The 16,406-nt window shown below is 42.7% G+C and overlaps 1 protein-coding gene across 1 annotated transcript in view; it reads left to right on the top strand.

Annotated features, from left to right (window-relative positions):
* The window catches only part of LOC119742059 (von Willebrand factor A domain-containing protein 7-like), a 29,488-nt gene extending 13,596 nt beyond the window's left edge, over positions 1–15,892 (top strand). Inside the window, exons 7-19 of the mRNA XM_038218075.1 lie at positions 1,122–1,334; positions 2,329–2,458; positions 4,104–4,252; positions 5,415–5,548; positions 5,887–6,025; positions 7,417–7,665; positions 8,033–8,205; positions 8,662–8,782; positions 12,378–12,612; positions 13,109–13,202; positions 13,468–13,715; positions 14,348–14,525; positions 14,772–15,892. Coding sequence (XP_038074003.1) covers positions 1,122–1,334; positions 2,329–2,458; positions 4,104–4,252; positions 5,415–5,548; positions 5,887–6,025; positions 7,417–7,665; positions 8,033–8,205; positions 8,662–8,782; positions 12,378–12,612; positions 13,109–13,202; positions 13,468–13,715; positions 14,348–14,525; positions 14,772–14,873 — 2,165 coding nt within the window. The 3' untranslated portion in view covers positions 14,874–15,892. The remainder of the gene's footprint in view (positions 1–1,121; positions 1,335–2,328; positions 2,459–4,103; positions 4,253–5,414; positions 5,549–5,886; positions 6,026–7,416; positions 7,666–8,032; positions 8,206–8,661; positions 8,783–12,377; positions 12,613–13,108; positions 13,203–13,467; positions 13,716–14,347; positions 14,526–14,771) is intronic.
* The last annotated feature ends 514 nt before the right edge of the window (positions 15,893–16,406 follow it).

Genomic DNA, 16,406 nt, shown 5'->3' with positions numbered 1-16,406 from the left:
ATCATTCAAATCACTGATGTACTTTTGAAGTTACGGAATTTTAAATAATAATAATAATAATAATAACGAAGTTTTATAAAGCGCACATATCCACCAAGGTGCTCAGGGCGCTATTACAATGAAAACGAAATAAAACAAAATCAGTTTAATTACGAAAAACGGATCTTTCGACATGAGGTGTGTTTTGAGATACAACCACCCTTTTATAGTTCTGTCCACGGAACAATAGAAGGTAAGTGTTCTTTCAGCAGAACGAAAATAAATCACATAGGGATGTGTGTGTGAATTGTTTCGTTTTGCTGAGAGAACGCATACCTTTTTTGTGATCCGTGGACAGAACTTTAAAACGGTGTGTTTAAAATTCCGTAACTTCAAAAGTACATCAGTGATTTGCATGATTCTTGTACTAAACAAAAGCATATGAATTTGGCTTTCATATCCTAGATTTTGTGCTAAATGCAGAACTTTACTAAAACAGAAGTCCCGACATTTGGGTTTCGCTTTTTTTTTTACTCAGCCTGTATATTCTTATATCCAGACAGATTTCCAGCAATCCTGGATTGCAGTGTATTCCAAACAAAATTGTGGTTGTGCGAGAAACGGAGTGTGGTCACATTTAGGCTGTATCTTACTTTAACTTATATCAGGGCGAAGCAACTTTTTGGCTTCTTACACACGACGTGACCAAGTTTAGGATTATGATTCACCAAAGTCGGAGTCAAAGTGGGTTCAGCTGTGACATATACATAGTGTCAGGGTGTGGTTTGCATATTTTGATGGTTGCACCAAAAAACTGGGCGCGACCAAAATATTACGAGTTGCTGAAGAAGGAAAAAACGAACCCCCCCCCAAAAAAAAAAACCACAAACAAACACACACACAAACAAAAAAAACCACTGCTTTACCAAGATTGGGCTTTGTTTGCCTTGGAAGGAAATAAACTCATGACAGACGTACATAATCAAGACCAGTAAAAAAAGAAGACGATGACAGCAAGATAATGCAAGCTGTGGTATCAATACATTATGATCTAACGTCATTGCAAGTTTGGGAAGAGCTGCCATTTTTATTGCTTAACCAAAACCCTCAATTTGATTGAAAATAAACTTGTTTTCCACCAGAAACTGGTCTGTACAGGCACATTGGCGAGCAGAAATTCCGCAAGCTGCTGAACCTGGACGCAGGCACTTCGCTGACTTTCGTAATTGACGTTTCGGGAAGTATGTCCAATGATGTCGCCGCCGTGAAAGAGGAGACGATCCGCCTCGTGGGAGTGCACGCAGAATCGTGCCTGGCGGCCTCCAAGTACGTCTTCGCACCGTTTAACGATCCAGGTTTGTGGAGCAGAAACCAAGTAATTTAGGGTAATTTGTGTAAACCTTGGAATCGGAACAACAACTGGATCACGCACGAGCAAATATAGCAGCCAGTCATTGAACGAGTTATTATCAATTTCTGAGGGTTTTCCTCACTTGGCATCCCGAGGTAAATGTTATTTAACAGTGCCGTAATAAACACTATTGTTATACCTTTGTGTTACATACTGTATTTTTATTGGCCTAGAACGATAACGTGTTAAGTGTATAAAAAGTCATGGCACACTCCCCATCACGTACGTAATAATATCGTTGGTACCCACGCTATTTTCAACATGTTTTCACACATTAGTGTGAGCAGCGAACTAGCAGACGATCAACTGTTTTGAGCACTCGACATGCATGTGAGTTGACGTTCGATTTTCATTATTGTTATGTTTACTGCTGTTTGTTTTCGTGGTTTTTACATCACAATCCAAAGAATCCAAGACAGAGGTCTTGTGGCGCAAAGCACCCTCGGCTTCGCCTCAGGGTGCCATGCGCCACTCGGGTGTTCAAAACGTCATATCCCACATCACATCAGTCAACAATGGTTAAATGTCCAAAAGCAGAAATATCTGCTCCGTGTATCTATGAGGTGCTCATAGAGGTGCTCGCGCGCCTCATTGTTCGGTGCGAATGGCTGGATCCGGTCCTATCTGTGCATGAAACGTAATAAATCGGTGCAATATTACATTAAACATGCATCTTGCAATTGGTTAAGTACGTTTTTTGTTTGTTCCAGATTATCGCAGTTGAAACATGTTGAATCAAGACGCAGGCAGTTTTAATAGTTTATTACGTCGTCTTATTTGCATAGCCCTTATTACTCACCCCGTCAACTCCGAGATTTATTACCGGTATCTTAACTTGTTTATTGTTTCCATATGCCAACTTATCCAAACTTAAAAGTTGTAATTGCACTCCTGCAAGGGCCCTACTAATAGCGAATATACTCATTTCTGCGGGACAGATTACGGACCGGTCTTTGTAACCACTGATGATCAGAGATGTGTGGAGTACATCAACGCGCTAACTGCCAACGGCGGTGGTGACTGTCCGGAGTTGGCGAACAGTGGCTTGGAACTTGGTGTCCAGAACAGGTTAGAATCCAACCCCTTCCTGTATTAAACGGTATTCATTAATACCTAAGAGAGCCCGTCACGTGGCAGGTTTTAAACGGTTGGTAAAGACCGGCTGGCCGGTCTTAAACACTTTTCCAATATCACATGAAATGTGGACGCAACCGGTCTGAAACATAATTGTTTAAAACTGACCAAGCACACATGTATTCCTCTTAACACAACGCAGTTTTATCAATTAGTTTTTTGGTTAAGGTTTGGCATAATTTGAAGACTATTTATCGTGGTACCGATTAAAGATGATGTGTATTGATTACATTTTTTTTTAAAATATACAATTCACAGTGTACCAGCATGTGCATTGAAGAAGCTACACTATTCACTTCCTTACGGTTGATCATGCATCCTTCGTTATTAACGCACTATATTAAACAAACAAAATGCATTGGGAGTGCTCGCTATAATCTCATCGTGATTCACTCACTACTAAAATCCAACTTAAGTTACACTGGCTTACAAACCGCAACAAGGACGATCGAATCTCAATAAACACGATGTCCACTTCGACCAACTGATAGAGAGCGCCTCTGTAACCAGGGTGACGACGAGTTGAAAATGAACTTCTTAGGAACTTTTGAACAATGTTTTGGCTCAAGCGTATTACAATGCTCAACGGTTGACAACACACACGGTTTTTTTCGTAACCTTGGCTTCGTCTTCGGCTACGGCTTTGCCTCTGAATTCTGAACCACTGAGATGCCAACCAAACGGAATTTTCCAACTCTTGGTTTCGTATCAACCGACTGATAGTTCTTGAAACATTAACAGGCACCAACAAGAGTCCCCGGAGTTGCCTGCCGGCGGCCTTAACTTTTCTTAAGCCGAAACGAAGCCAGAGTTTTGAAAAGCCTATAGACAGTCACCATGCACGCAAACACGCCGAGCCAGTCGAATTCCTAGTCACGAACAACGTTACCAATGGAGATCAATGGTTATCGCTTACTCGTTGAGCCATGCACCGAACTTAAAGACAAACCACTTGGTTTTCGCCATGTTCATAAATTTGGCCAAAAAACGGTCATGTTGAACTGAGCGATTTCCTTCAAAGGACTCTGGAGTTAAGATGAGTCCTTTGATGTTTCTTTCAAGGAATAAAAACGAAATTTTAAAAAAGCGTTTCCACAAAAAAGATCGTTTTTGTGCGGATAGGGGCGTCATTGAAGGTTCTACTATACATGGCAAGTGCATTTCCCACGTGTCAGCGTACGGGATTCACTACACGATAAAACGAAGCAACTATACAGATTCTTTTCTAGAATTGGTCTTTCAATACTAGACTAATATAAACATTCGGTATAGAACAAGCGCTTGAATTATGCCTGCAGAAACAAGAAAGCATACAAATAACGACTGTAAAAGGGATACTTCTATTGTCACCATTTTGCACACTTCTGTTTTACGAATGGAAAAGACACACAGACCATCGTTCGCGCTCTTCTCATGCCCCCGGGTTACCGTGTGGAATTCCGTAGCCGCGCTTCAAACTGCAAGTAACACATAATGGTGCCTTATGCAAAAGAATTACTATGTGACGCGTTTTTTTGACTGTTTTCCTAACATGCATTGCAAAAATAACCTCTCCATGGTAACATTTTACCGGTTGCAGTATCAATGGAGCCAATGTGTACGTGTTCACAGACGCCACCGATAAGGACAGTGAGAAGGTGCCGGATGTCCTGGCTCTAATTGAGCAGAAGGAGGTCCGTGTCATCTATCTCTTAACCGGTACTTGCTCCTCCAGACGACGCAAAAGAGGTGAGATTAGGCCATAGACATGTTGAAAAAACCTAGACTGGTCATTCGCCCAAAATTTACGTTATCGAACGCTACCGCCATTTTACGTGAACGCCCATCAAAGGCGCAAGAACGCGCAAGAAGACGGTCGCACGACGAAGGGTCGGACTTCTTTGGTCGTCATTGTACGAATTCCTGCGGCGAGGATACATAGGCCGGAATTACTTTGCTGAAGGGGCGTAAATCCGGGGGGGATGGGGTTATATATCCCCTCACTTTTAGACCGGGGGGGTGGGCTATTGAATCATCCCCCCACTTTTTAGTGATGAAGTACAAAAGTTCTTAAAATGCGCTGTTTTGATGTAAGCGCGAGTATACATGTTGACATACATCTATATCCTGAAGAGCGTACCCTAGTGTAATGATGTGTCCCTGAGTGTTCCGTAGGCCCTACTCCGCCCTAGGCACCGGCATCAATTTCATGTCGATGCTAAGCTGTACCAAACAATCCAATCCACACTGTGATATTTTCGTAGGCCCCCGATTTTGTTGATAGCCCTCATCACAGTGCCTACTGTACCTATTGGATAATCCAGGCACAAGGACGGTGCTACTTCGTGAAAAAGTTTTGCTCGCATTTGAGTACTGTGCGCGCCATGCATTACAATGGTAAATGGAACTTGAGTACTACTTCGTGAAAACAAAAATTGTCACTTTCGTGAAAAAGTTGCCATGGATAATTAGCGTAATTATTACAGTAAAGCTCTTGAAGCTTTGAAACTTCGTGCAATGGTAGGCCTTGATGAATAATGTTTAAAAATGTGAAAACAATTTTTTAAAAACGACAAAATTTGGTTTTACACGTGGAGTGCTACTTTGTGGTGTAAGTGATGGTATGTTGAAATTGCTTCGCTGTGGCAGCGATAATATCGAAGACGGAGAATTCAACTCAGCAGCTAGATTTTTTTCACGGAGATCAACGACAAGTGCACGCAATGCTTCCTTCGTAAGTTGGGGTGGCCATGGCCACCCCAACTCCATGGCCACCCCAACTTACGAAGGAAGCATTGCGTGCACTTCACAAGACTATACTATTCGTTGATTGAAAAGCAGTTCCTTACCATACCACTCAAAATGACTATTGTCCTGATGACAGAGCTTTTGTTTATCAATGTTTCCACAGCGATTGATAAATCGAGTGTGTCAGCGTCCTTTGTAAGTATCGCCGCGGCATCGGGCGGGGAGGTCTACCGGACAGACAAGAGTGGGATCCGCGAACTGACACGAATCGTGGAAGGCGATATCCGAGCCTCTCAGGTATTATTTTAGACTTTAGAGGGTGGTATTTTTTTTTGAAATAGTTTAGGCATATTGATGCCTGTCCGGAACAACATTTGTCTGTATACTACTCTGGAATTTCATGGCATAAGAGTAGTCCTATTACAAAAAAAGTATCTTCTTTTATATTTTCTGAACCATACCTCGAAACTGTAAGTTGCTTTTTCATAGAGCTGGGGTGGGGAGGGGGGGGGCGATCCGCGCCTGATGAATGACAGGAATGAAACACTTAACGACAAGACCATGGGGTCGAATGCTTACTGAAGTTTCGGTGGTGACACAAAATGAAAATTTAAACCTTTTCCTTCGCACACCAGGTGAAAATAATCCAGAGGACTTCAAGGAGACATAATGCTTTGGATGTGGACATACCCGTCGATTCCACCATGAGGGAGCTCCTGGTGTCTGTTGTCGGGTCGCTGTCGAGTAACACCGTGAACATCATGAAACCCAATGGTATCGAACAGGTTCTTTTAAAATGTCTTGATACAGTTTGTCAAGGAAAGTATTAGAAAAGAAACGAACTAAAAGTGGGATGCATGTTTCCCTAGAACACCGTGCAAGAACAATAAACCCTTTCACTTTTCAGTGAACTACGGTGCAGGGAACTACTTTACAATGATGGTTGAGTTCAGCACTGCCCTCGTTATTAATTGCAATATCCAGCAGACACGTAGGCCTGTGAAAATAAAACATTACGTTAAAATGTAAACGTTAATTGTAAAAGGCATTCAATATACAATCCGGTTACGTACTTGGACGCTATAACAGAGCAGTGAAATTCATGCACCCCAAAAACATGGCCTTTTGAACGTTGTGTTACTCAGAAAATATGCTCAGTATGATTTAAATGTTAAATTATAACAAAAGAATAAATTCAAAACTTCATGTCATTAAAAAAAAAAATGCCGTCATCGATGCTGAAACGTCAATTCTGGTTACTGGTAATGCTGACCTTAAAGTCGATAAGAAATCGTTCGAAAATGTCCCCAAATTATGATGTAGATATCTCAATTTCTAGTTGTTGTTCTAGTTGTTGAACACTTTTGTCATCTAAGTATATTCCGAATTTCAGCTTAATCTGTTGTTGCAAACGCTTGCGTTACATCTTGAAAACTATCCCCATGGTAAATTTCAACGAGGATTTTTATGCCGACCAAATTAACTCACGTGCATGGTTTTCAAGTTGGCCGATTTTGGGGCAACAATGACGAAGCGCATATTAGCATATTCATTAGCGTCACTCGGCGTTAGTTCGCGTGGGTCTCGGTATCGACCAATGGAAGCCGACAAAAAGGGTGATATTTATTAATTAACAACTCGTGAACGAGGCTATTCTGCAAATATTTACTGCACACCATAATGGATAGGAACCTTATTAATATTCGTGAGGCTTGAAAAGATTTACAGATATTGCAAACACCAGTGGTACAATTATTTTTAAATGCACGTAGCCAGGCCTATTTTTCCAATTTCAACGAAAAGTACTAAACATATCAAAACGATTTTAATCACATAGCTGGATCATTATCAGGGAAACAAACCCTGAAAGTTGCATGAAGATACGATCTGCCAAACGAGAGAAATTAATTTCCAAAGATTTCGCCAGCCAACGTGAACATGTCTGTGTGCAATTTGTTTCATTCAAAATAAAGTATTATACGTAACCTTTATAAATCGGCCTTCGCAACCACGCGGCTGTTCTTATCACCATTCTGTGCTAATAGCACTAGCAGAGAAAAACATCTGCGCTTAAACCCTGTAAGCTCAGAATCATTACATTAGCGATAACGTTTCGCTTACTGTAAGCAGAGCCATAACATTGGCCCCCGGTTTTCTTGTTTAAGGTATGGAGGGTACCCCGAGCGAGATGGGGGCAAACGTTTACACCAGTTCGGACGTACAGCTTGTGTTCAGCATCAACGTTACCGAGCCGAACGCCAAGGGCAACTGGCTGCTAAAACTACGAGGATTGGATTTGTCAACGGAGTACAGCGTCAAAGTGTCAGCAAACAGCCATCTGGATTTCACCTTCGATATTCTGGAAACGGACGCGACAGGCACTGCGTTTCCCATAGACGGGAAACCAGTTGGGGGTGAGCGAAGGATAACTCTCTTTATTATTATTTCGTTCTTTCTGGTAAAGAAACCAAGGATTCATCCAAAGTGTCCTAGGCACTGTAACTCGAAAACCTGTAGAGAGAAGAAAAGAATGTCTTGTCTCCAAAAGATTCAGGGGGTTTGTACAGCCGGGGCGAATTAATATTAGCTCTATTTCTCATATTTCTTTTTGATAACATCATGTTCATTTTTTTAAAATATGTTTACAGACACAGACGCTTCGGTTAAGTTTTAAATGTAATCAAATAAATAGTTTTGATGGTACATTTGTAATTGTTATTGGTATATTTCACACGACCGGTCGTGAATAAGAACGTCTCCTTTAACACTTTCAATCGAAAGGAGCTGAGGTGTTGCTCATGATCCAAGTGTCAGCTCCGGACGCTGCGTCCTCCGTCAGCGAGATACGACTGCACAACTCGGCGGGTGACGCAACGCTCCTGACGGCAAGTGCTGAGCCAGTGACCGGTAGAACGGAAGGGTTATTCACGGCGAGTCTTACTCTTCCCACTGAGGTAAGTTGTTCATTTTCAGCTCGCATTGATCAATATATTAATCCTTTTATAGGTTAAAAAAAGTATTGTGAAGGAAGGACGCTCTGACGCAGTTTAAAATACATACTATTTCCCTGCTTTAACTTGTTTGTGCTCTATAAACATGAACTCTCTTATAAATTCAACACTTTAGATATAAGCAACCCCATCTAAAAAGAAAATTCAAAAATCAAGAGAGAAGATGCTTCCCTAGACTTTTTCGACTTCAGAGAAAACCTTCCTATGTATAAGTCATCAAATTGGAACCGATGTTGAGATTATATATTCAAGTGTGTTTGACATGCTTAAGATTTGTTAATAATTTTATTACAACTTGGCTTTTCAAACTCTGGAACTATTCATTGCTTGTCCTTTTTTGGGTTCAGAAAGTTTCTGATTTCCTTAGCGCTGGTGTGTGAACTTCTTTTTTTTCTTCAGCCTTTTTTTGTCAGCATTGTCGGACGGGACACTCAGGGCAGGGAATTACTCCGCACCCAGCCGTCTGAGATCACAGTCGTAAAATTCAAACTGGAGCAACTTCCCAGCAACAACACTATAGGTTAGAGACTTTTTGGAGTTTCATTTGAGTAAAAAAAAGAAAAAAACGCGTACCGTTTTCACGAAGAGCGAAAGTGCATTTTACCCCACTACGCCACTGCGCGTACAGCGCGTACCGTTTTCACGAAGAGAGAAAAGTGAGTGCGGGTAGGGCAAAACACGTTTTCGCGTTTTTACGAAGAGAGAAAGTCGTGATTTTATTGATTTAAACTGATGTTGATAAAACAGAAGTTTGCCAGGATGTTCGCTGTTGTTCACTTATTCAATTAAGACCAAAAACTGAATTTCGAAAATATGAAGATTTCTGGCCACATTTCTCTCTACATGAAAACGGTGACGATTACAGTTGTGTAAAAACAATATATCGCCTCCCGCCCCCCCCCCCCCGGACGAGTTAGTAACTTGTGAGCTCCCAACCCGCCGCGGCGAAATATTAATTCAACGCGGTGAGTTTGTTTAAATTATTGTTTGTAATCCTTCTACTTCCTAGCAACTTCCGTATTTATCTACTGTTGAGTTTTCTATGATGGTTTCGAAGGGACATCGCAACTGGCGAATATTGGTGTAAATAGTTACGTCAAAAATTCACGACGTGCCCCGAATCGCGAATATTAACTTAAATTGTCACGACAATTTCACTAATCGCTCTCTGGTCGCAAATATTGAAGGTGTGGCAGGTAATTCTGTCCCACGGTAAAAGTGTCCGGGGGGACAGAATTACCTAGGTAAAAGTGTCCTCCCTGGACCGTTAATTCTGTCCCCCTCCAGGTAATTCTGTCCCCCCCCCCCCCCAGGTGATTCTGTCCCCCTCTTTTAAAACCCGGAAAGTTATTGTTTGATGAATTCACTCTACAAGGTATACATTTTGGACTTTTAGTCTACCCTTCATGAATATAAAAATATTTAATTTAGTCTATTAGATGATACGTGAACACAATGTTCAGCGATTCGGAATACGGTGATTAAGAGTCTATCGCGATTCTACCGCGATAGTTCAACACAGCGGCGATGCATGGCGATGGCCCTTGATAGTGTGATACAACGTCTACTTGGATTGGTCTGTGTTCCCATCATAGCGCGTAACGAAATTTCCTATTGGACGAATTTCCATTGTAGAGGGATACGCATATGTACACATGTGATAATCACTGCCTCAAATCTTGCAGCATGTACTGGCGCGTGCGACACGCTGCTGCTGCTCTCAGTACATACTGTATGGGGACACATTTACCAGGGGGACACTTTCACCGTTGGGCAGGGGGACATTTTTACCTGGAGGGGGACAAATTTACCTAGGTAAAAGTGTCCCCCCGGACACATTTACCGGGCCGCGATCCGGTAAATGTGTCCGGGGGGACACATTTACCAGGGGGGACAGAATTTTCTGTCACAACGGCAACATTCGCGTCGAAAATTCCACGTCTCGCCCTCCGGTCGCATATACCGAGCTTGCTGGAAACAAAATGTCCTTAAAAATTTGCTACCCAGAGCAATTCGTGAACTTTTGACGCGAATATGTTGACGTCAATATTTGTGACCGGACAGCGAGACATGACATTTTTGGCGCGAATGTTGACGTCAATATTTGCGATTTGCGATGTCCATTCAAAGCCACCATAGTTTTACTGTAAAAAAAAAAACCCAGACGATATCATGCATGTCGCTCCTTGCACGGAACGCCATGCAGAATTGAAGCAAGCAAGGCCGCACTTGAAAATACATTTGACTCTTTTGCGTCATTATGTTGCCGAACTGTTTATTTGACTAAAGCTTACTAAAGTGCAGACTCGTGAAATAACCCACTCTCTTAATTTGTTTACTTTTGGCTTCAGCCGCGCGAGGAGAGTCCTACTTATAAAAATCACATTCAGTTCTCTGATTCAATTCGTGGTTTCATCTAGCCTTGGTCAATGCTCTCGTCGTTATTCGTCCCGTACGCGGTCAATCGTCGGCATAATCCTCACGCGCTATGCACATGTATGTAAAAATACAGCGCGAACAGCGACCTCATGCGGCCACTATTTTTTATGCAAATCAGTTGGGGACGATCGAGAGCCTTGGTTCAATCGTCCATGTGAGGTTTTGGGGTTGGTGCTTATTATGTTAATAGCCTTAGCTGACCTTAAATGTCGTTTTCTTATTGGTCGATCGTTGCGTGGAAACTTGCATAGTGAAACGTGGCACCGTACATAATCCATACACGTACACGTTGTGTGTCTCTGCACACGGCACCAATGCACAAAAACTTAGCCTTGACCAAGGCGTTGGGCTTATCGATTCGCCGATAAAAAAAATCGCCGATAAGAAAATCCCTAATCAACTTGGCAAGGCATAATTGCGTGCACATATCGATGCCCGTACGCTGCTAGTGATAAAGTAACTTGTACCATACAGCAAGGCTATGCTTGTACGTACAACAGCCATGCACACACAGTACATGCATGAGCTAGTCCGGGTAACCCAACGCCTTGATGGTTTTGAGTTGACCCAGCAAAACCTATTACGGTAATGAGGTACCACCCCCGCGTATACTGAATTCTCATTGGTCAGCCCGCGATAGGCTAACAAACACGTCGCGTCCGCGAAGAAACGCTGCAATGGCGGCCCGTTGCTGTGGGTGAAAGTCGTTCAGTCCCAGTCTGTCCGAAGCAGTGTTGAAGGCTCCAACGAATTCTGCAGGTAATGCTGTCATTAAACGATCGTTGCCCACACAAATGGATTCATTACACTAGCCGAAAAACTCGAATCAATGTCAAATTGTTGAAAAAGTGACGAACATTTCGCTCTCGCTAAAAAGACATGGAAGACGCCATGATGACCAATGCATTATGCATGCCGCGCGACGTCACATGATTCTTGTGAAGCTTACGATTGGTCAGCTTAAAAATGAATTAATCATACTATTGGGAAGGTTGTTTCATGTAATTGGTCCAAGACGAACCTACATAATCATCACGGCATACCCGTGATATCCTCAAATATCCTGAAGCCCGCCCATTTTCGTCCAAAACTGGACGAAAAAGTAAAGAAAGACATTAAACCCGGAAGTTGCAGACCCAACAAGGCGGTCGTTCGACAGGCCACGCGGCGCGTATATCCCCCACACGTACGTACGTACACCTACACGCAGAACATAGTAGGCCTACATTTACTGCCTTATTACACCATGCGTACAGTCCGTACTCACGTGTGTGTGCTTGCTGGTTGTGTTAGTACTGAACCGTTCGAACGGACAAGGGTCGGTGGTACATGCACGTAGCCGCGTTGATTGTGGGTGCGGGGCCCGATTATCTCCCTTCGACAAAAAGCCGAGAGACCGGCTTGAACAAGGCTATATTCGCATACGAGGTCGTGCGCTAGAACTCCAGCGCAAAATAAAGAAAAGCATAAGCTTTTGCCGACGATTGAACCAAGGCTCTCGATCGTCCCCAACTGATTTGCATAAAAAATAATGGCCGCATGAGGTCGCTGTTCGCGCTGCATTTTTACATGCATGTGTATAGCGTGTGAGGACATATGCCGACGATTGACCGCGTACGGGACGAATAACGACGAGAGCATTGACCAAGGCTAGGTTTCATCCAAAACCCATACAGAGGACCTTGTCCCTGGAGGTTACGGCAAATTCGGCTTCCGAGTCGCCAACGACGGTCCGGGGGACACGCTGACCATTTCCGTGTCGGTGCTGAACAGGACGTTGTCATCAGCCGTCACGGGCTCGTTGGTCACCGCCCAGGTGTCACCGACCAGTATGGTGCTTGCTACGGGGCAGACCAGGGAGGGACTGGTGACAGTCACCGCTACCCGGGACGTACCTGCTGGCACACCCGTGTAGGTGCTTGAAGGGGGGTCTCCAATACTCGGCGTTGTCTCTGCTTTCGACTGCAAGACATCCGGGACCCTTGATCATCAAAAATGACTTAATCATCGATTCCTTACAGCCGATTCGTATAGGTTTCACTTAGCGTTACCTTCACGCAGGGGTTATTCTACAAAGTCAATGAGATAGGGTTGGGGTCGTTGGGGAACAATTTCCCAAAAACCTCAAGCCTTTAGGCCCACCCCATTGCTTAAAGTGCCCTTCTTCAGTGAGTGTTTTCCCTGCAAATTTGAGCACAATTTAAAGCAAATCTTAAATGACTTTAAAATGGTCCTATGGATTTTGGTATAGATCCCCAGCTTAATTTGTACACAAACGTATTTATATGGTCCATATTTGTGTCAGAATAACATGTCTCTGCTATAAATTACCGACATCGAACGCTTGTCCATATTTAAAGGAATAGTTCGTGCTGAACTGATGGTCTTTTTGTTTTTGTCTTCCCAGCAAGGTGACACTTTTTGTCACGAGTTCGGTGTCTTCGTCCCGTAATTTCCTGTTCATTGAAGCCACGGTGTTTGCAGTACAGGATGAAGTAGATGTAAGTACATTCATCGGCTGTTAGGATAAGGGCATATCCAGCTGCTCATACACACCTGAACCCAATTCAATCGAGTTACTAGAGAAGTGCGCAATTGGTTTTTTTTGCAAAGCAAAATCAAGTTAAGGACCATTCTATAAGCAGAAAATTTGGTCTGGTACTTTCATAAAAATGCCCCCTAAAATATTGCCTATTTAGCGCAAAGATTATGAGATATTCAGTTATAAGTAAACAACATTAATCTTCTTTCCCTTAAATTCTATAGGAAAATCCAGACGAAAACGATCACATCGCGCCGACCTGCAGCATTCTAAGTTCTGGCGGTGGCTGCACGGCGGATCAGCAGATGGGACGTGACTGCCAACAGCACACATGGTGGGTGCGCGCCCGTGCCATGGACGACGCCATCGTGACTGAGGTAGCACTGGTCCCTGAGATCAAGAGCGGTGGTACAGGCAAACAGTCTCTCGTCTATGAGAACTTTACTGCTGACGATATGACCTTCCTGTACAGGTAGGTTTGACAGGTAATAACGAACCAACGTGTCTGTACGTGCGTGTGTTCAAGAGTTGTTAACGGTCAAGGTTGATCGCCCACAACGCTGCGATTCGCCCACCGAAGCCTCCTACCCCGGTTGACGCGAAGCCTCGTCACTCCACTGAGTCGTGTTTTACTCTACTCATTGAGGACCCTTCATTGTTCCCTTCTCATTGAGGACCCTCCATTGTTCCTTTCTCATCGAGGACCCTCCATTGTTCCCTTCTTTTGTTCCCTTTGTTTGTACTTGCAATTTTTTGTCGACAGCTCCCATAAGGTTTGTACACAAAAAACTTCCGAGGACTGGTCCAACGTCCTCGGGGTTATTGTTATCGCACACACCCCATTGTCTCAAGCCCTCAGTCGTATAGGATGACCTGTACACTCTGCGCTTTACACAGCATAGCGGTAATATTGCACAAGGAAATGACCGGAGCGGCACTCGAATCAGTGACCTCCGAAACACTGTTTCGGCGCTCTACCGAAAGTCGGAGGTTCGAGTGTCAGTACAGCTCAATTTAAATTTAAAGACAGAGCTATATCTCAAGAAATTCTATAAATGTTGATTCTTGATTGAAACATAATCATTTTGCGTAATTTCGTTCAAGTGCCAGCTGTTGTTGTCCTATGGTCCAATTCACCGTTCGTGATGGGGCCAACAACAATGTATCGTGTGGGATGGGTCACTACACCGTTCGTGATGGGGCCAACAACAATGTATCGTGTGGGATGGGTCACTACACCAAGCCGTCTGGACAAATAGATGAACCTGTCAGCAACGGACTGGTAAGTCTAACAAATTATTCAAAAGCGGGGGGGGGGGGGGGGGGGGGGGGGGGGGGGGGGGGGGGGGGTGGAGTGGCGGGAATAAGTGATCCAACCCAACAACATTTCTTTAAAGTTGACAGAGCTACTTCACATTCACAAGCTTGTCAACAGAAACAGAACAAATTTTCACCCGAAATAATGTCCATATTAATCACGATGTCAAATGCTCTATATATAGCACAATAGTTTTTGTATTCCCCGTAGATGCCCATCCCTCTTGGTCTGAGTACCGGCATGATCGGCGCTACGGCTGCGGTCATCGTTGCGATGTTGATCATAGCGGGCGCCCTCAGGTCTAGAGCCTAGAGGCACTCTCCTACAAGAACCTGCAGCACAAAGTCGTCGAGACGGAAAACGATTACAGAATAAAGTTTAATTTAACCGAATGCGTAAACAGGATTCCTACAGAATTCAGTGTAGTCGGCCTGATTTGGGATTGTAATCGAGTCGATTACAACTCAGTCACAATTTGTGTCGTAAGTAACTGGGAAAGCTTAATTGTCCCTAGCCTTGAATGACTTGTGATTGAATTGAACCGGTTGACATTTTGAGTTGATTCGTATTACACTTTGCAAACTCACCCAAAAACAAACTTCTTCATATTGTGAGTATAAATTAACAGCTGGTCAATCAGCAAAAAATCATATGGCAAACTTAGTCGTTCTTAGAATTTTGAAAGTCTTACGGAAGGCAACTTTGATGAATCATATCTTTAAACTAGATTCTAAAGATACATGTAGCTCCACAGAGAATGATTAGAAATTTGCCAAATTGACCACTACGTATACCGCCTACTATATACTGATCAAATCACTAGACATAATTTTTGTCGTACGGCTAGACTCATTCGACTCGTTTTAACAGGTATGATAAACGATTGAAGTATGTTTTTTGCTTGCAAAAAAAGAAGAACTGATTACCGAGCTGTTCTCTAAATTATTGAAAACTGTTTTCGACATGTTTCTGTAGTTTTCTCCAAAAGGTTTTGCACGTAAACAAACTTCTATGTTTAAGCTTAGATTTTGAAACAGGATTAGACAATTTTTCTGTGAACTAGATTAAAGCTAGAGTGCCCAAATAACTCACACGCATATTCGCCAAAGATGTCTATTTGAAGGTAAAGGAGTGGAAAAAGTTACAGATTGTTAAAGGCCCTTTAATGCAATAATTGAAAATGTACCTTTGAGTCCCATCTAACCGTATTTTCACATTTCATTTTGCCATTTTCAAAGGTATTTTAGTGCCTTTTCGGTTTTTATGCAAATGAAGCTTTCCATCAATTCATGAGCAAATGTATGATGTCATTTTGAAACCTCAATGTAACAACTCAAAAAAAATCAGCACACAAAGTTGCCGGAATTTTGGATATTTCGCAGCTGTCTTTATTTCGCTGTTTTTTTTAGTGATTCGTTGTGGTGTCGGTACATGACAGTATAGCCAATGAACAAACTTTTCTCACAAATGTTTTAAATGAGCAAATTTGTGGGTTCACAATTTGAACAGAAAACACCTAGAATGAACAGTGTCTTCCTGAAATGACATCACAGCAACAGCTCCCTCATTTGTCTGGAAAAGCATGGATGTTGTTTAAAATGTTTAAAGAAGTGCTCTTTTTAATTAGAGATCAACCAAAAAGGGATGTCAAGTTGTTTTCATATACATTTAAGAGGAGAAGGAAGCTGCACAAAATATGTTCCCAAATAAAATTCATGTCATGAGCCCTTTAAGCTTGGATTTTGAAACAGGATAGTCAACTTTTTCGTGAACTAGATTAAAAGCAGTTTGCCCAAATAACCCATGAACACTCATACTCACTCAAACAGAGTGTCTTGAACTTAT

Source organism: Patiria miniata, unplaced genomic scaffold (genome assembly GCF_015706575.1).
Source record: "Patiria miniata isolate m_02_andy unplaced genomic scaffold, ASM1570657v1 HiC_scaffold_5, whole genome shotgun sequence".
Lineage (NCBI taxonomy): Eukaryota > Metazoa > Echinodermata > Asteroidea > Valvatida > Asterinidae > Patiria > Patiria miniata.
This window is presented reverse-complemented; position numbering and strand designations above follow the sequence as displayed.